We start from the raw sequence: 21,147 nt of genomic DNA on the forward strand, positions 1-21,147 counted from the left end.
CAACCAAACAACTTTTCCAACTTTTTGTTGTTGACTTATAAAGCAGGCTTACCATCTACATGAAAATGCCTGTACCAAGTCAGGAATATGACAGTTGTTATCCATTGGTTTGATGTGTCTAAGCTTTTGATTTTGTCATTGGATTTATATAGACTCTCCTTTTTGAATTTTCCTCAGAGTTCAGTATTTTTGGTGATTTTACTTGATATTTTTGCTTATAAGGTTGGTATCATAAACACAAAATTATCATTATACAATATGAATTATTGTAAAGAAAAAGGCAATCTTCTCAATATTAATATAAACTTTTAATATTCTTTTATTATTCTATATAAATAGGTTCATGAATATGGCATGATACAATGGGGGAAAAAATTTGGGTACAAATTGGCATTATCATGATTAAAAACATAAAAAAAATAAATAAAGATCTACAATATCATCTGTACAATTATGTTGACTTTCCAAATGGTGGTCTTGTTTTCACATAATTAAGTCTATGATGTTCGCTGTTTTGTGTGAATTTAACACCATTTCCAAGCTTTATAGATTGGAAGAGATCAAAGCCATAAGATTCAATACGTTTAAGTTCACTGAAGTAAGTTCTGATTGTTCCCACCGGCAGACTCTTTGATATTCTGTGGAGATTGATGTCGATAATTAGCTGATGAAATCCCTGAAAAAAAGAAACATTTATAAAACAGTACAGTCATAAATCTTTTTGTGGTTTAGTTTCATGAACTGGATAAATCAACCCCATTTTTTGGTTTTTGCAATTACAGTGGTTTCTAGTGATTAGCTAAAATATTCAAAGTTCAGACATTGCCTTGCTTCAAGAAATTTATGTCAAAATTTTATGACAACATCTAGAGCTTTTGATTTTTTTCTGTATGCAGAATGAATATTGTCTTTCCTCCTGAATTCCCTAAAAGTAGCCCGACTATAATGATATTATTGCATTTTACTTTAAACTTATTAAAGTACTTCAGTATCTATAAACTAACAAACATTTTTACCAAAATTTAATGGACAACATTTTTTCCATAATTCTCTCTTGATTATTTCATAGTAAAGGCCTTAACTCTGGAATTACAAATGTGAAATACTTCTATTGAGAAGTCCAATTTTACCTCTGTTTAATGATCAAAGGTAATATTTTGAACAATTTATTTGTTTTATATTGTAAGGCTTACATCACCTTGTAAAACCTCAAATCATCCTGTATTCTACAAAATCAAGGAGGATAACTGGGGAATGACTTAACTGTAATATGACCAAGGGGAACTTCAAAACATTCTAAACTTCAATTAAGAATGACTAACTGCACTTTACTTAAGTTTCAACCCTATTCCTTTATTCCCCAATGTATAACTTACCTTTAGGACTCCAGAATTTAGCAATGGTGTAATGATGTCCCAAAACATGTCTGGCATGTTCAGATACAAAATGTTCTTGTTGTCGTACAATGTGTATTTGTCCAGTGCTTCTAACACTGTTGATCGTCCATGGGTAGACTGTTGTATGGTTCTGCAATGAAATGTGAAATGACAGATGTGAAAGGTAAAAGTCATTTCCTACACACTACTGTAAATTCAGAAATTAATTCGAGGTTTTTATTATTGCGAAAAATGCGACTGAGTTGTAAATGCAATAATTTAAATTCGCATATTGAAATATGAAAAATGAATTTAAGAGGATTATATACAAATATATCATGCTTACAAGGGGTATTTGCCAAAAATACCGGTTGAGAGGTACAAAGGAGTATGTTCGATAAGGTCCTAAAATGGCCCCCTTTTTTAGCGCAAATTTCAAATTCCGATTTATCGTCCAATATCAAAATAAATTATAGCTAATACATTGACTAGCTAGGATATAAACCATTTCGTTGAAAAATTTACGTTTCTGCGTTTCGTTATGACGTCACAAGTTGTACTCATGTTGATTTTTCACGAAAAAATCAATGAAAATGGGTAAATTTCCATAGATAATTGAACAGGAAACATAGAGCGCATACGTCGACAACAAAGATCTTTTAAAATAATGTTTGTGAAGACATTTCACATGTCTTATTTGAATCTTAAGCTTGTCGACGCCTGCGCTCTATGTTTCCTGGTCATTTATTTGGTTGAAATGTAGCTGATTTTGTCAAATTTCACCAAAATCCCTTATTTTGACCGTTTTTGGATGTAAAAATCAACGTGTTTAGAATTAAACTTTGACAAAAACAGTTCTGTTTAACTTTCTAACATGTCTTGAGGGCAACTTAAAACATTTATTGTCTTGTAACTATGAACTTTATAATTGGGGCCAAATAGGACCCTTACCGAACTTACTCCTTTCCAGAGCCGTTAGGCGAGGGAAATTTGGTTACCTCGAAACCAGTATTTTTGGCAAATACCCCTTGTTAGCATGATATAATTGTTTAATTCCACCAAATGTTCCACCTCAGAAAGTTTATTATAATCAGGTATCATATGAAATTTCGACTTGAATGTATACATTTTGTATACTCTGCAGCTGTGCTAAATGAGCAGTCAAATTGCATTGACCGTATAATCATTTCTTATCATTTTCTTAAGTACAGTCACTGACTGTATTTATATCTCCCTTCTTATGATAATAAGCTGCTTCTCGGCTGACTACTTCACTTCGGTCATCAGTTTCAGTGAAGTGTAACACAAGTGGATTCCAGTTTTATGTGACTGGTTGACAATTCGTTTCCTTTGAGTTTTATTTATGACGTCATTCTTGGAATTTTTACGTCATTCAGTCCAAATTCAATAATGATGCTTTTTATCCTAAATTTTTCATCTAAAACCATATATTTAGAATGACCATGAATTTGTCATATTAGAATAAAAATAATTCATTGAGTTATTTTTAGACATGGTATTCCCTGGCAGAGAAAAGAAAATCTCAATATATAGAAATTGGTGAAAAATACCATGTTTCTCATCCAATCAAAATACAGCATTATTACATAAGGTGGAATTATTCTCAAAATCGCAAAAATTTAAATCTCATTTAAGTCTAAAATGACAAAATCGCCATAATAAATGCACGCAATAAATTCTGAATTTACAGTACATTTAATAGTTTAAGAATTCTACATGTTCACCTCACTGCTTAACTAACAAATTTCTTATTCATGAATTGGTTTAACTTAATTTCTACTAACTGCTTGGTTTAAATACTTGTATAATAACTGCTAGGATTAAGAAATATTTTACTCCATTCTACATGAAGGTTTAAGTTATTTTCATTGCACCGTATATATACAGTATAACTTGTATTTTTCTACTCAATGCTTTCTATAATATTAATATGGCGTGATCATGTAATTTTGTTTAAGATGCACACGAAACCTTAATTGGTCAGTGACAAAAATATTCCTACATGTGCTGCATGTTATTTTTAATGACTATTTTTATTTAAAATGCCTACTACACTTTTTGCCAATTTCAGGGGTGCATGACCTTCACCTACCATCTTAATCATTAAATTTCAAAATAACAAGAAAATCTCCAACAAACTTGACTAATGTCTGGCATGAATATTATTTTATTATATAATATTACCCTTTATTATTGGTTGTATATTCATTAACATCTGCATCAATATGACCATCTAGCATCTTCAATCCAATAACATCACATCGAAGCTCAAAGGGCAAATATGATTCTGTAGTTAATTGCATTTTCTCCTCTCTGAAAAAAACAACGCAACAAAAATACATTTAAGATACATACTGTGTAACTGAAAAAGGCACGTGTGTTCTACAAGAAAAGTTACCTTCCAAACTTTTTCTTATTCATTATATACTGTCAGAACATTCAATGGTAAATTAAACACAAGATTTTTTTCTTAAAAAAAAATAAAAGAAGATGTCAGATAAAAGTCAATGAGAAAGCAACCCAACAACACAAAAATTCAACTACATCTAGAAAATTAACTTATGGTTTCAACATGCAAAGTTATTTTTTCCATGCTAAAAATGTTGTGAAGATAAATTTAACAGAAAATAAGATAGATCTGCCATCAACATGCAATAAAGAGCCCTCTGGGAATTCATTTTCAGTGATGTCCATGTTTGCTTTAGACTGTGGATGAGATGAGAATGAGGGTATATCCAGGTTATACATTTGCAGATTATGTGTATGCATTGGCGGATCCAGGGGGGGGCATATAATTGGACCCCTACCCCCTTTTACTCTGGGTTGGGAAACCCCTTTTTATAATTGCTGGATCTGTGCCTGGTATGTTTTGTTTTTTTTAGATCTGGTAAATATGAAAATGAAGCAATAGTTTCATCCTAAGTGTACAATTAATACCCACCCAAAGCTCGATCTCTTTTAATATATCCACTTACCCTATTAAGATTATTTTACAAGGATTTCTTAACATGTATCTGTCAGTGTTTGTACATAATGATATAGGAGTACCCCTCAAGACTGGTATATCTACACTATCATCACAATACCCTTCTGGTTTCTCTAAATAATCTTCTATTCTTGAAAGCTCAAATTCCATTGAACCTGAAACATATAACAAATAACACATAACAAATTGTAAAAAAATTACATAAATTTTTTTTTGATACACTACATGCGTACATATTAATACATTGCATCATACACAGTTATCAAGGGTCTGCACTATCATCAATAGTATGTGGGTACAATATCTTAGTTTGAACCATTATGTCTACATGTATACTTTATCAATTATTTGTAAGTATGTTCTATTGCATGTGTTGTTTGTGTGGATATTGTATGAACTTTTACGATTTAAAGCTATATATATGGTCCCTTTAACTAGGAATAAAGACCTCTGGGTGCAGAATTATCTTGCAAAATTTATGACCCATTGGTGGACTTCTGCTGTTTTCTGCTCTTTGGTCTGGTTGTTGTCTCTTTGACATATTCCCCATTTCTATTCTCAGTTTTATTTAATTTGATTACTTGCCAGCAAAAGATAACATTACAATAATAATCATCAGAAGCATGTGGCAAATCAGACTGTATACTGTAAAACAACTTAATTTCATGGATACTATATTTCGCATTTATCCCTAGCCAGTCCACTTTGTGGTGATTTAATTTTGCGATTTTCTAATTAACTTGATTTAGATTGATAAGGAAAGATACAAGTTATACATATTTGCGATGATTTAATTTCGCATTATTTTTCTACTCACGAAAGTCACGAAAATTAATCGCTTGCGAAATTAAGTTGGTTTACAGTAATTACCATCAATACAGGACTGAATGAGCCCCTGACCAAAGGATTAGTACATACCATCAATAGCTGGAGGGTACAATATCATGGTTTGGGGTCCAGGATCTCTGACCCAGGACATGTAGTATGTACATGACTCCATGAGTGTGATTTGTAAACATAATTGATCTGATGCTGATGTATGGTATAATCTGAACCTTGACTTGTGGAAAAGGTTATACAGACTTCTATACCAACTGTATAAATGATCATCATCTACTTTATCTAAAAAATAATATTTTATGTATGTAAACAGTAATGAGTCATAATAAACAATCTATTATCCAAAAAAATTATAGATGTCTATAGGATTTGAGTCATAATAAACAATCTATTATCCAAAATAATTACTGATGTCAATAGGATTTGAGCTTGGTTTATTTTTTCCATCAAATATGGTAAAACTAAATACAAATTGAAATTATTTTTTTCATATTTGTTTCCTTTCCTTTACGATAATTTTTCTTCTTTCAAAAATGATAAATACCACAAATAGAATAAAAAAGAAACTCAAGTAAAAATTACTGGACTTTGACTTGTTTAATATATAATTACATCAAATTTGAAAGTGTTTGTAACAATATCCAAGTAGAATTAATCACAAGTAGGCACATGTTGTTGTAATGATTTTTTCTGATGATCTATAACATGTTTTATCTTTCAAGGCTAAATAAAGTAGATATTGTTATAGACATTTACAATAAAGAAACGAGTAAGTGAAACAACTTGATGTATGTGCCATTCATGTTACATAATTTCTAGATAATTTTCAGTTTGAACAGTTTGCAATTTTTTTGAAAAATTATATCATATACATGTACATGTTATGAAAACTTTAACATGTTTAAACATTTTATATTGTTAGAAACCAAAAAAAATGAATATGTGTTTGAATGATTCATTACCTAACTTTTAAAAGTTAATTTCTTTTTCTTTGGAAGACAGATTTGAAGGTTTCCTGATTTCTTACTTCTTCATATCAATATTTTTTGGCATATATATAGTATACATTGTACACGTCATATTTGCCTAAATGTCAACCCTTACATATAAAAACAGCTTAGTAATATGCAATGACAAATAAATTCTGATAACTTCGGAGAATTATACCCTCATTCATCTTTGTACACTGTCATTTACAACATTAACAACAAATGTAAGTTTTTGGCAACCTTGACTGGCTATACAACCTTTGCAAGGTCTGTTTTACAATGCATGTATGTGTAAATTGTACCACTTTCATAAAATTTCAAGGGAGCTTTCCAATATGCAATAGAATCTGTCATTTTAAAGTGTCATTTTAAATTTTGAATATGTAATACAACATAAATCTGCTGAATTTTTTGAATCTCCAATAAAATGTTATTACAACTGTACAATATACTATAAATACATGTTATATATTATGTTAAAGACTAATTTCAGGATGATAATAGTGAGGACAAGTTAAATGCATATTCAGGACGAGAACATGCTAATATGTTATGAGTTATGAATACTAAATCTGAATATAAACATGCTAGCTCACAATGTAAGTCTTTGGGAAAACTTGTTACCCATCCCTGACTCCTTGTCGATTAGTCTTTGCTCTAATCCTAACTCTGGCATGCTTAGATGAGAACCTGCATGCTTAGATGAGAAGCTGTAAATACTAATTTTTAAGACTTTGGTTTGACTCATACTACTCAATGCAATCACTTTAACATAAGAGCACTGAGTTCTCATCTAAGGATGTCAGTAATTTCAAAGATAAGTCTCATATAAACTTACCAATATGTAATGAAATATGTGGCTGATCAACCTTTTTCAAGAGATCATCCTTTACAAGATAAAATAAAAGTCTCATGTAAACTTACCAAAATGTAATAAAATATGTAGCTGATCAACCTTTTTCAAGAGATCATCCTTTACTAGGTAAAATAAAATCTCATGTAAACTTACCAAAATGTAATGAAATATGTAGCTGATCAACCTTTTTCAAGAGATCATTCTTTACTAGGTAAAATAAAATCTCATGTAAACTTACCAAAATGTAATGAAATATGTAGCTGATCAACCTTTTTCAAGAGATCATTCTTTACTAGGTAAAATAAAATCTCATGTAAACTTACCAAAATGTAATAAAATATGTAGCTGATCAACCTTTTTCAAGAGATCATTCTTTACTAGGTAAAATAAAATCTCATGTAAACTTACCAAAATGTAATAAAATATGTAGCTGATCAACCTTTTCCAAGAGATTATTCTTTACTAGGTAAAATAAAATCTCATGTAAACTTACCAATATGTAATGAAATATGAAGCTGATCCACCTTTTTCAAGAGATCATCCTTTACAAGATAAAATAAAATCTCATGTGTATTGATCTCATCCATAACATTTTCTATTTTTAGAATATCGATGTGAGTATGATGTAAATTTAACATGATATCATTCAACGTCTGTGTTTCGTATGAATTTCTAGTAAAGTCTGACGGGTCGTTTGGCACCACAACTGTTTTAATAACATATGTATTATTCAAACTCCCATCATTGTATATTGGTCTGTGACACATGAGAAATACATTAAATGATAAATTTCTGACAAGCAGTCTTTCAAATTCTAAGTCTTCAGAAGGCCTGCAAAAGAAGATAATATAGATGTATTACCTGCATATGCAAAAATGATAAAATGAATGGAGAAATAGTTCAGCCTTCCATCTTATAAATATACCAGATACTGTAATATAAGTTCTGTTGATTATTTTGAAAAGTTATTTTTAAACATTTTATCTTATCTACGGTATTCTTCAAGGCTGTATATTTGTTTACTTTTTTTGTGCTGTTGAAAAACTTTCTCATGGAATTATATCATAACATATACTTCCTTTCATTCCTATTTATGTATCTTTACAATTTTCCTATTTCACTAAGTTTAGTCTTTCAAACCAACAAAAATTTCATTTCTTTTCACATGCATCATCAAGACCAAGAAGACAGTTTAATAACCTCCATTCTTTCAAACCTACGATATGAAGGTTATATAAAATGTCAATTAAAAAAACCATAACAAGTCTTCCAAGTATGATTAATTGTATATACAATGTATATGTAGAAAATTTTAACAAACATACCCAACAGAGTAAGCCTTTTTAGAATTTTTGGACTCTAGATTTATACCGCCATCTACTTCAGTACAAATAGGCCAGTTAGTATTGTTTGACATCATAACTGTATTATTGCACTGGTAATGATACAATGTTATAAACCTTAGTAGTCTCCGAGCCTCGCTCCTGGCATCTGCTAATACTTGTAATGGACTATACTCCTGGTTGAAATATACCACTTGTATTACATAGTAAATCAGAGCCCCGCTACAGAGTAGGTACAATATCGATTTTTTCTTCCGGTTCATCATAACTAATGCTGCCATGTAAGATTTAATTCTAGTAGGTTATCTATGTATTTTGTTCATCTTAGTGGTACATGTATGTCAATATCTACATGTAAATATTCTACTTTCAGTTCATTTTCTTGAACCGTTTTGCATTGATTTTCATTCACTTTTTCTGTACATTCATTTTGTAAAACCTGAAAAATACACAAAATATTGAAGATATTACTAAGATTACTGTATTAGTACTTTTGTTACAGGACTGGCTCGACATGTAACTATCTAAACAAACTCCCATTCAGCAAGTGACCAAAATGTTTTACTTCGTAAGTTGTAATTTATAAGGACAAATCTAATTGAGTTTTAATCCATATTGATGCAAGCAGATAGTTGGGGAATGTTTTAATCAGATTGGTCGAGTACAATGTAGGTAAAACAAGTTACACTGGTTGATTCTGTGTTAATTTTTGGCATAAAAATTGTCATTATATAATGGGTACCACAAATTCCTCGAGGATTACAAGAACAAATTAATATCCCAAGGACAAATTGATTTGTCCCAAAAACTTATATATTGTTATACTGCTTAAACTTGTATAAATATAAGGTTTGAGTTGTTTTAGTCGTTAACTTAATTTATAGCAAGTTAGCTTTAAGAAATCAATTGGTATTCAAATCTTTAAAGTTGTCTACCTTTTGAATAATTATGCGCCATATTGTTTTCAACAAGATATTTTCATATAACTTTCAAGACATGCTTATTGATTTCCTGAGTAGTTAAATTGCACTTTTATTGATTAAACAAGACTAAAATTTTAAAATTAAATCATGTATATAGTTTAATATTATTTTAAGGAGTATAACACCATGTTTTTGGGACAAATCAATTTGTCCTTTGGATATTTCTCGTAATCCTTGGGAAATCGTGGTACGGTTATATAATTTGTTCTTACTGTGAGGCAATAAAAAAGAATACAAATGTAACCTTTCAAAACGTCATAATTATTTGGACTATTATAGTTAAAGCTAGTCCAAATAATTATGACGTCTGGCAAGGCTATTTTAATTTTTTTCTAGGATGCCTTTCTATGACCGCGTCCCAGAAAAAAAAAAAAAAATAGCCCTGCCAGACGTCATAATTATTTGGACTAAGTTTATATATGTAAGCCAGAATATGTATTTCATACAAGAACTAGCTTCAAATTCAGACAATAACACCCAAACGGACCTTCACCACAGCTCAGGTGGATTTTGCTTTGTCCACCCATCCACAGTGGGAGTTGGCACCGGGTGGGCAAAATTTCAAGCTTGTCCATACACCTAATCGCTATTTATTCCATTCCAGATAAGTTTTAAAATTGCACAACTTTTCATCCAGTTGAAGCTATCTGGGACCCTGTTTAAACACTTTACCATGCATGATACTTTTTAATGAGACCTGTTTAAACTACCGTAAATACTTGAAACAAAATATTTTTTTACTTCAATTTTAATTTCGAAAAAGTGGATCATACTCTACATTTACTCTATCAAAGTTCTTGATAATCGCATTCTAAAGTTTTTCCTCCCTCAGCTCACTACTGATGACCTCTATTTTGGCCACCTGACCAAAACAGGAAGTTGTATAAATTACTGTTTATCTCCGGATAGGACTAAATAGCGATAAGGTGTATTCTGCCAACCCATAGGAGAGGGCATTCAATTTTGTTGTTTAATAAAAAGACTTGCAAGTGCAACCACTTGAAAAAAAACAGATAAGCATTGGTTATCAATATTTTTCAAAAAAAGTTGAGTAGGCACGGGTGGGCTGTCCACAGTGCCATTGGGCCGGTGGATAAAGCAAAATCCACACAGGCTGTTGTGTACCTTCGACGTAACAATAATACAGATATGTAGAGAGACATATGGAATGCCAGGGAAAGGGAGAAATGCATGAATTGATAAGGATAATATTGAAGTGATACTAGACACAGTCTCTGGTGCAACAGAACTTGGAACATGTTCCTGGCCAGATAGATATGGCACAAAATGTGCACCTGAATATAGGTATCTTGTTTTGTTACCCCCATTGAAGCAATGGTTACATTGGTTACATTGGTTACACACATGGACCTTTAGTAACTGATATGCAATGGTGGCTTTATCTGTTGCAAACTGTACATGAATGGCTGTCCATGGGGAATCCAGTTAAAAATTTGTAACCAGCCTGTGAAAGTCTGGTTACAATGGTTACATGCATGGGAAATCAGGTTACACTGGTTACATACATGCAGAATTGGGTTACAGTGCAACATGCATGGAGAAATCAGTAACAATGGTTACACACATGGGAAAGTTGGGTTAAAATGGTTACATGCATGGAGAATCAGGTAACAATGGTTACATGCATGGGAAAGACTGGTTACAATGGTTACATGCATGGGAAGTCACGTTATAATGGTTACATACATGGGAAAGTTGGGTTACAATGGTTACATGCATGGGGGAATCAGGTTACAATGGTTACATACATGGGAATTCAGGTTACAATGGTTACATGCATGGGGGAATCAGGTTACAATGGTTACATACATGGGGAATCTGGTTACAATGGTTACACGCATGGAGAATTAGGTTACAATGGTTACATGAATGGGGAATCTGGTTACAATGGTTACACGCATGGAGAATTGGGTTACAATGGTTACATACATGGGGAATCAGGTTACAATGGTTACATGCATTGGAAAATCAGGTTACAATGGTTACATACATGGGGGAATCAGGTTACAATGGTTACATACATGGGGAATCAGGTTACAATGGTTACATGCATGGGGAATCTGGTTACAATGGTTACATGCATGGGGAATCTGGTTACAATGGTTACACACATGGAGAATTAGGTTACAATGGTTACACGCATTGAGAATTAGGTTACAATGGTTACACGCATGGAGAATTAGGTTACAATGGTTACACGCATGGAGAATTAGGTTACAATGGTTACATGCATGGGAAAATCAGGTTACAATGGTTACATACATGGGAAAATCAGGTTACAATGGTTACATGCATGGAGAATCAGGTTACAATGGTTACACGCATGGAAAATCAGGTTACAATGGTTACATGCATGGAGAATTAGGTTACAATGGTTACATGCATGGGGAATCTGGTTACAATGGTTACATACATGGGGAATCAGGTTACAATGGTTACATGCATGGGGAATCTGGTTACAATGGTTACATGCATGGGGAATCTGGTTACAATGGTTACACGCATGGAGAATTAGTTAACAATGGTTACACGCATGGAGAATTAGGTTACAATGGTTACACGCATGGAGAATTAGGTTACAATGGTTACACGCATGGAGAATTAGGTTACAATGGTTACATACATGGGGAGTCTGGTTACAATGGTTACATACATGGGGAGTCTGGTTACAATGGTTACATGCATGGGGGAATCAGGTTACAATGGTTACATACATGGGGAATTAGGTTACAATGGTTACATACATGGGGATTCTGGTTACAATGGTTACACGCATGGAGAATTAGGTTACAATGGTTACATGAATGGGGAATCTGGTTACAATGGTTACACGCATGGAGAATTAGGTTACAATGGTTACACGCATGGAGAATTAGGTTACAATGGTTACACGCATGGAGAATTAGGTTACAATGGTTACATACATGGGGAGTCTGGTTACAATGGTTACATACATGGGAGAATCAGGTTACAATGGTTACATACATGGAGACTTAGGTTACAATGGTTACATACATGGAGAATCAGGTTACAATGGTTACACGCATGGAGAATTAGGTTACAATGGTTACATACATGGAGAATCAGGTTACAATGGTTACACGCATGGAGTATTAGGTTACAATGGTTACATACATGGGGAATCGGGTTACAATGGTTACATGCATGGGAAAATCAGGTTACAATGGTTACATACATGGGAAAATCAGTTTACAATGGTTACATGCATGGAGAATCAGGTTACAATGGTTACACGCATGGAAAATCAGGTTACAATGGTTACATGCATGGAGAATTAGGTTACAATGGTTACACGCATGGAGAATTAGGTTACAATGGTTACATACATGGGGAATCAGGTTACAATGGTTACATGCATGGGGAATCTGGTTACAATGGTTACATGCATGGGGAATCTGGTTACATGCATGGGGAATCTGGTTACAATGGTTACACGCATGGAGAATTAGGTTACAATGGTTACACGCATGGAGAATTAGGTTACAATGGTTACACGCATGGAGAATTAGGTTACAATGGTTACATACATGGAGAATTAGGTTACAATGGTTACATGCATGGGGAATCAGGTTACAATGGTTACATGCATGGGGAATCTGGTTACAATGGTTACACGCATGGAGAATTAGGTTACAATGGTTACACGCATGGAGAATTAGGTTACAATGGTTACACGCATGGAGAATTAGGTTACAATGGTTACACGCATGGAGAATTAGGTTACAATGGTTACACGCATGGAGAATTAGGTTACAATGGTTACACGCATGGAGAATTAGGTTACAATGGTTACATACATGGGGAATCAGGTTACAATGGTTACATGCATGGGAAATCTGGTTACAATGGTTACATGCATGGAGAATTTGGTTACAATGGTTATATACCTGAAACTTTGGTGAATTGTTTAAATCATATGTAAATTTAAGTAACATATTATATTCATTTCACTGTTTAGAAAATTGTTCATAAGCCTTGTCAAAAGAAAATCTATTAAATTTTAATAATATTTCTTTTAAAAATGCAAACTTTTTTTTAAATAAGTTTTATGTCCGGTCTTTTATGACGTCGTCTGTGTTGCCCAAAGACACATTTGGTTTTAAAGACAAAAAGGTTTAATGAATGCATCTCTATAAAATTTTACTAGAATGTTCAATACCACAAAGAGAAAGTTTGGATTGATTTTGGGGTTTGTGGTACCAAAGGTTAAGAAATAAGAGACCAAAAAGGGGACCAAAAACAAGCATTTATATTGTAGTTTCAAGGAACCACAACTTGTGTGTTAGTGTATGGATCTCTCTGAAATTGTAACACAAGGTTCTATATCACAATTGGAAGACTGGGTATGAGTTTGTCTCAACATACTATGAATGGACTTTTCAAGGTCATAACTTAAAAGTCTGTTGTTGTCCCGACACATTTATACTTTATGATAAATCTGTTTGAAAATGTCTGGATATGCATGTACAAGTATCTAAACTGACTTGGTGTCTTCTGTGAGTAAAATAAATTATTTTTTTTCTGCAACAGACCTCAGAGACTACTATAACACAGTAGTTTCAGGACCAACTTAGTCAAGGTCATTAAACTCCACTAGAAGCAGGACTTTGTTTGTTAATGTTCACGTCAAGATCAATTACTTTAATATAACATTCAGCCTGGGATTATTCTTTTAAATAATTGTTTTATCTGAATTCACGAATTTTAAGTAATTATGATGGTGTTTTTTTTTTGTAAACGGACAAAGTCACATGACAAAAATTCACAGGACATGCAGTCACTAATTTGGTAGGACAAAAAGTCACAAATAATTTATTGACAATTGTTTAAATATAAAAGACAAATATCTTGAAATATTTACTTTTTAATACATATATTCATATTAAAGTTTAGGAAATGTGTCAATATACTTGAAAAGTCAAGACTTATTTAATTTCAATCATGCTAAAGATATATTTATTGGCACCATGAAGCCATTTAATTTATTATTTAGTGACAAACTACTTTAACATTTTGTTTTTTTTAACAATTATTTGATCATCTGTTATATTTTTTTGATAAATTTGTTTACAAAGTTGGTTAATATATAATAGTTCAAGAAAAATACAAAAATATTTTTGTAGAAATAATCAGTTATTATTCAAAGAAAATAATCAGAAAAAATGATTTGTGACTTTTAGTCTGTGACATTTTGTCCTGTGACTTGCTGTCCTCATTAGTGGCAAGGTTTCGGTGCAAAATATAGTTGACATTCATTTTGTGTCCGGACACACGGACACAAAACTATTAATATGTACAATAAGTTTGGAGATTTCCGATAGCATTAGAAATTTTCAATTGGGCGCTTCACAGGAACTATCTCGACTTACTTAATTTGAATTAGATATCGGGTTTTGATAATCCTAAAGTTATGCCGTTCTAAATTATGATTTTGCGCAAGCGTATAATGCAATACATCACAACATTCAAGATGTCCGATACATACTTCTCCATATCTAGCTGTCCTACATTTTTTTCTCTGTGTGTTGACAATGACAATCCAAAAAAATAAAATAATATGCTGGTTGTTAATCTTGAACAGTAAAATAAAATACAAACAACATCTTCTACTCTTTATTTTAGTTTAACTTTATTATATTATGCTATTCCATTTTTAAAACTTGCCTCAAATTTAATGAATCAATAAACATCTTCCCCAATGCAATATTAATTTTATCATGTGTTTACAACTCACAATCCAAACTCTGTTTATTACATATAATTTAAACTCTGGGTATAACTTACAATCTTAATCCTGTTAATTACTTTTAATTCAAACTCAGATTAATACCTAATTTATAAATGTTAACATCTTGCGTATTGTCTATTCTAGAGACATATTACATATGCATTATATGTCTCTGTTATTTCATATTTCATATTTGCATAGCATATATCTATATAATTATTTGTTTCAATTGGAAAGTTGTAAATTTCTTCAACATGTTTAAAGGTAAAGAAAGAAGACATGTTTGAAAAATATATATATAAATATAATATCAGAATTCTTGAATTAAAAATAAAAGTGTGTCCTTGTATTCATGTATATATATTGACAAATAACTTAGTATTTAAATAAACCCTAAAAAAAAAAAAGGTTAGACCTAAAATGTCAAACCCTGCCCTTTATATATTGAAAATTTAACATACATGTAAAATGTGTAACTAGCAAAATGTCGGAATTAGAATCTGTCAACTTAAGACATTATAATGAAATTTAAAATTTGTATATATCAGAACTATAAATATGATACACACAAGTCATGTAAAATTCAACAAGAATAAACAGATTGTTGAAGAAGTGGTTGATAAGATAATCTATGTCTTTGTCTCTCTGTCATAGAACTTTATTTTTATGTCTTTATTATTATTTATTAATTTTTGGGCTTGATTTTCTAAAATAAACGAATAAAAATATAGTTTACATAAAGTTCCCACCAAATGAAAATGAAAATTTAATTGTTTTAATATCATGGAACAGAGATTATAATGTATTATAATTATGTCTGGTTAAAATAATGAAAGTAAATAAGACTGCATTGAATCATTTCATAGCATTATGAATGCGATCTCCTTTAAGAATGTAGGAAAGAAGAAAGTCACAGGAATATTTTTTGAACTTTGTTAGAATAAACCTTTAACTATACAAATCCTTGAATAAACTGGGACTTAAACATGATGGGACTTGAAAATCTTTTGGTGGTATTTGGTGCTTACAAAACAGCAAAGTACTTGTCTTTGGTGCACCGGAAACAAAAGTTTTGAAACTTATGACCACAAATCAGTGTTTTAGAAGCACAGTGTGCATATATATGACATATTTGAAAACATATTGAAAGATCTGAGTGTCCAAATAAAAATAAGGCAGATCAAGGAGGGCCCGCCCTTCCCTTTTGTGAGAGAAAAAAATGGTTGATTATATAGGGAATCACTGTAGGTCAGTCAGGGGCCCCCCTTTTTGAAAAATTCTGAATCCCCCGCTGGTGTCATAGTTCAAATTGGCTCACTTGGTAAAGTTGAAGATGAGCTTCATTTTTAGTTACAATGTACTCTTTATAATATTCATAGGGAAGATGTTTGTCAATACATTTCTCACAATTGTTATAATTTAAAAAATTTAAATAAATCTTATAAATTTTTATGGCTCAGCCTCTAGATGCATGATCTTGACCCAAGAAAAATTTATTTCTGTTATATTTGTGACTGTTTTGAATTAATAAGGAGATCAGGCATGAATATTGACACTAAGTCAAGAAAATGATTTGAGAATGCATGCATATAATCAGAGACATATAATACATAATGTATTATATGTCTTTGATATAATGTAATTTTATTCTTTTATTCACAATATATATGTGGTTTTTGGCTCTGATTCTTACCAATGCTGATAAAATTACTAAATATATATTTACAAGTGACTATTATTGTTGTAAATCAATTGTATCTGATTTTATGCCACTAATTGGCCATGCAATATTATACAATTACTGTCTTTTGATGAGGTAAATGTGTGGTTTTATTGACTTTTGAAAAACTGATATTCACTGAGGCCACATGATGTGTAAATACTTTTTTGTAATACAATATGATTTTATTATATTATTATTTGAATATATTAACCTAAATATATCACATGAAAAAAATGAAAAAGCCGACAGAAATATTCTCAACTACAACTTCTTTAAATCTTTTTTTTTCTTACATTGCTTAATGTCTTAATATATTTAAATAAATTTTGAAAAGTGCACCACAAGAAACAAGCGAAAGTGTTTCAGCTCCATTGCAGTCTATTCAAACTCATGTCCATCGTCGCCTGTTATCACATTAAAGCACACTTGCAAGTAAAAAAAAATTGTATAGAGATACGGGTACAAAACACATTAAAGCTAATGTGTGCTAACCAATGTCTAAATAATGTTGAATATTTCGTTTATTTATGATTATTTTTCTATAAAATTTGTAATTTATGCATTAAATATTAATTTTTACCATAATATGAAAAAAAATACATGTAACAGCACCCCATTTAGTCCTTAGTGCACTTAGGATGCGTCTGAACACTGCTAAGGAGTCCTTAGTCCTTGGTGCACTAAGGACTCCTAAGCAGTGTTTAGACACATCCATCATGCTAGTAGTCAGAGTCTCAGTTATATGACAATAAAAAATATTATAAAATTTTGCTGTAATAATTAATAAATCAATTATGAAAATATGCCATGTATGTGTAATAAATATATGTTGAATATATTTATTCAATAGAGAAATAATGAATTGCCTAAATTTTATTAAAAATAAGTCCTAAAAATATTATCTCAAACATTTGTTAAACAACATTGAATGCAGATCAGTCTCTCTAAGCATGCTAAATATAAACAATTTTGATTTTGGAAAATTAATTTTAGAAACACCTTTTCAATAGAAAAAGACAGGCATTGTGAAAGTTTGTATTATCATATGAAGATGACATTCATTTAATCTTCAGTTGTCAAAAAGTACATGTAAAAAATAACATTTATATGAATTGATAGAATTATAGATTAAACACTCTGTTTCAAATGTCACTGGTTCAACTGATTTTTTTATTTCAATTTTTTTGTAATTTTTTTTTGGATCATAATCACAGTAATTAAATTTGACAAACACATATATTTTACCTGAGACACTTTACCTGTATCAAAGTTATGTAATTTTAACACTTCAATGCAGACATGAATTCCCTTTATCCTTGAATACCTTGTGTATTAATTAGCAACAGGGGGTAAAATGATGGACACATAGAGCCATCCTGGTGGACATAGTTTTATGGCCACCAATAAAAAGATAGTCACAAGTAGTGTAACCATTGTAATCTGACTTCCCATGTATGTAACAGATTGTAACCATTGTATCCTGATTTTACATGTATGTAACCATTGTAACCTAATTCCCCATGTATGTAACCATTATAACCTAATTCTCCATGTATGTAACCATTGTAACCTAATTCTCCATGTATGTAACCATTGTAACCTAATTCTCCATGTATGTAACCATTGTAACCTGACTTTCCCATGCATGTAACCGGTACGTCTAAACACTGCTAAGGACTCCTTAGTGCACTAAGGACTATACAATGCCACTAAGGACTAGAAGAACTACTGTTATACGTGTTATTTTTGCATATTCTGTTAAAGATTGATATTTAATGCATTAATTTCAAATTTTATTGAAAAATAATCATAAATAAAAAAGATATTCAACATTTTCTAGGCACGTGCCCATTTTTCTTTGATATACCGAAAATCAATGAACCGATTGACACGTGCCAAATAAAATAACAACTGATTAAACAATCATATATTCTTTAATTTAAGAAATTGACAATTGTATCGAAAAGATTAATACTTGATTATCATAATACAATGTGTTGTTCTTATTTAATAGTTAAAATGATTAAAAGGACAAATAATTTTGCTTTTGTTTCATTTATTTCCCCACATAGTTATTTGCCATAGGTTTTAATGTTGATGCGCGCCAACTAATAAGTAAGAGTGTGGTCAGCTTGGTAAAATGTTTATGTAAGACTCATGAAGACAAAATGAATATATATATTTATAACTTTTTTGTTTTTATTTTAATTCCGACAAAGATGCGTTACGAGTGGCTTCACTAAAACATGAGTAAATTCCGAAAAAAAACACCTAAAAATCATGATTTTTATTTGTCCACTTTCTATTACTGCTTTTTACGTACTAGTACGAAGTACGAAAAACGATTGAATTGATAAAAATCATGTGGCGTCCTTGTGATTTATCAAAACCACTAGTTTTCCACCAGTTTGATATCAGTTTACAAAGGCGGTACTTATTAATTTGAAATTGTTTGACATTTGTTTCTTTTTTTCTTCTAAAAGTAAAAGAAGTTTAAAATAATCATTTAACGAATTTTAGTCAGATTAGGTTTTATTTCTAATATATGAAAGAGAAATGTTTTTCAAAATGTTCCACAGTGTTTAGTACATTATTTACGAATAATTTCCTGCATTTGTTAATTTAAAGTTAAAGATATAATGTTGAGAGTGCTTTGTAAATTAAAAAACCTTCGATACACTTGAGAAAAAATACTTCTTCATTCTGAAAAAAACCACATTAATAGTATTTCAACAACAATTCATTTTTTTACCAATCTTGTCCATTAAACACAACAAATACCATGATTCCCGTGTAATCAGTTATGTAATATGACACGTGTCGAACGGTTCATTGATTTTCGGCACATCAAAGAAATACGGGCACGTGTCTAAATAATGTTGAATATCTTATTCATCTATGATTATTTTTCTACAAAAATTGAAATTATTGCATTAAATATCATTCTCTACCATAATATGAAAAGAAATTGCATGTAACAGCACCCCATCTAGTCCTTAGTGGCATGTTATAAGTCCTTAGTGCACTAAGGACTCCTTAGCAGTGTTTAGACGCACCCGCATGTAACCATTGTAACATGATTCCCCATGCATGTAACCAATGTAACCTGACTTTCTCATGCATGTAACCATTGTAACCTGATTCTCCATGCATGTAACCATTGTAACCTGATTCTCCATGCATGTAACCATTGTAACCTGATTCTCCATGTATGTAACCATTGTAACCTAATTCTCCATGTATGTAACCATTGTAACCTGATTCTCCATGCATGTAACCATTGTAACCTAATTCTCCATGCATGTAACCATTGTAACCTGATTCCCCATGTATGTAACCATTGTAACCCGACTTCCCATGCATGTAACCATTGTAAACTGATTCCCCATGTATGTAACCATTGTAACCCGACTTCCCATGCATGTAACCATTGTAACCTGATTCCCCATGTATGTAACCATTGTAACCCGACTTCCCATGTATGTAACCATTGTAACCAGATACCCCATGCATGTAACCATTGTAACCAAACTTTCCCATGCATGAAATCATTGTAACCAGATTCTCATTACATGTTACCAGATTCTCATTACATGTTACCAGATTCCCCATTTTGTAACCTGATTTCCCATGAATGTAACCATTTTGTAACCAGATTCCCCATGCATGTAACCATTGTAACCAGATACCCCATATATATGTAACCATTGTAACCAGATTCCCCATGCATGTAACCATTGTAACCAAATTTCCCCTGATTCTCCATGAATGTAACCAACCTGATTCGTCATGCAAGGGTTGCCCGGGTTGCCATGGTAACAGAAATTGCATGTGTGTAACCAGTGTAACCAATGTAACCATTAGGTGAAGGAAAGTTACAAATAAACTGGAGAAGTTGTGAATAATCAATGATAGTGTGTATGGGTGTAACCAATGTAACCAATGTAACCATTATGTGAATGGGGGTTACAAAACAAGATACCTATATTCAGGTGCACATTTTGTGCCTTATATGTGGCCAGAACAATAACATTTTGTTTATCATATGTGCCATAATTCAATGACAGCAAGGCCGTTCAGGAAAAGGCTTATATTGCAATTCAAATATTTTCATAAATATAGAATCAATGTTACTGAGATGTTACCATAGAATTGTGTCAATGAAGTTAAAATCGCAATATAATATTGCTAACATCAAAATGTGAGATGCAACCTGTCAAATTTGATTTTCTAAATCTCGGAATGTATGACGGTGTGGCC

General features: G+C 31.6%; 1 protein-coding gene across 1 annotated transcript; it reads right to left on the reverse strand.

Moving 5' to 3' along the window:
- Window positions 1-295: 295 nt before the first annotated feature.
- Window positions 296-21,142, reverse strand: LOC134711418 (uncharacterized). The gene is made up of 8 exons (XM_063571984.1): window positions 21,033-21,142; window positions 8,394-8,850; window positions 7,562-7,899; window positions 5,302-5,505; window positions 4,373-4,538; window positions 3,582-3,710; window positions 1,377-1,527; window positions 296-676 (listed from the first exon to the last, which is right to left on the reverse strand). The coding sequence occupies exons 2-8, from the start codon at window positions 8,690-8,692 to the stop codon at window positions 452-454; spliced, it is 1,512 nt and encodes a 503-aa protein (XP_063428054.1). The 5' UTR covers window positions 8,693-8,850; window positions 21,033-21,142; the 3' UTR covers window positions 296-451.
- Between the last annotated feature and the right edge of the window lie 5 nt (window positions 21,143-21,147).

Source organism: Mytilus trossulus, chromosome 3 (genome assembly GCF_036588685.1).
Source record: "Mytilus trossulus isolate FHL-02 chromosome 3, PNRI_Mtr1.1.1.hap1, whole genome shotgun sequence".
Lineage (NCBI taxonomy): Eukaryota > Metazoa > Mollusca > Bivalvia > Mytilida > Mytilidae > Mytilus > Mytilus trossulus.

Excerpts from the sequence above, each read along its gene's own strand:
- LOC134711418 (XM_063571984.1), bottom strand. The coding sequence starts at position 8,692 with ATGGCAGCATTAGTTATGATGAACCGGAAGAAAAAATCGATATTGTAC. Across the intron at positions 5,506-7,561 it reads TCATATTTCATTACATATTG|ATAAAGTAGATGATGATCAT; the intron begins GTAAGTTTACAT and ends ATTATTTTTTAG. Across the intron at positions 677-1,376 it reads TAAATTCTGGAGTCCTAAAG|GGATTTCATCAGCTAATTAT; the intron begins GTAAGTTATACA and ends TCTTTTTTTCAG.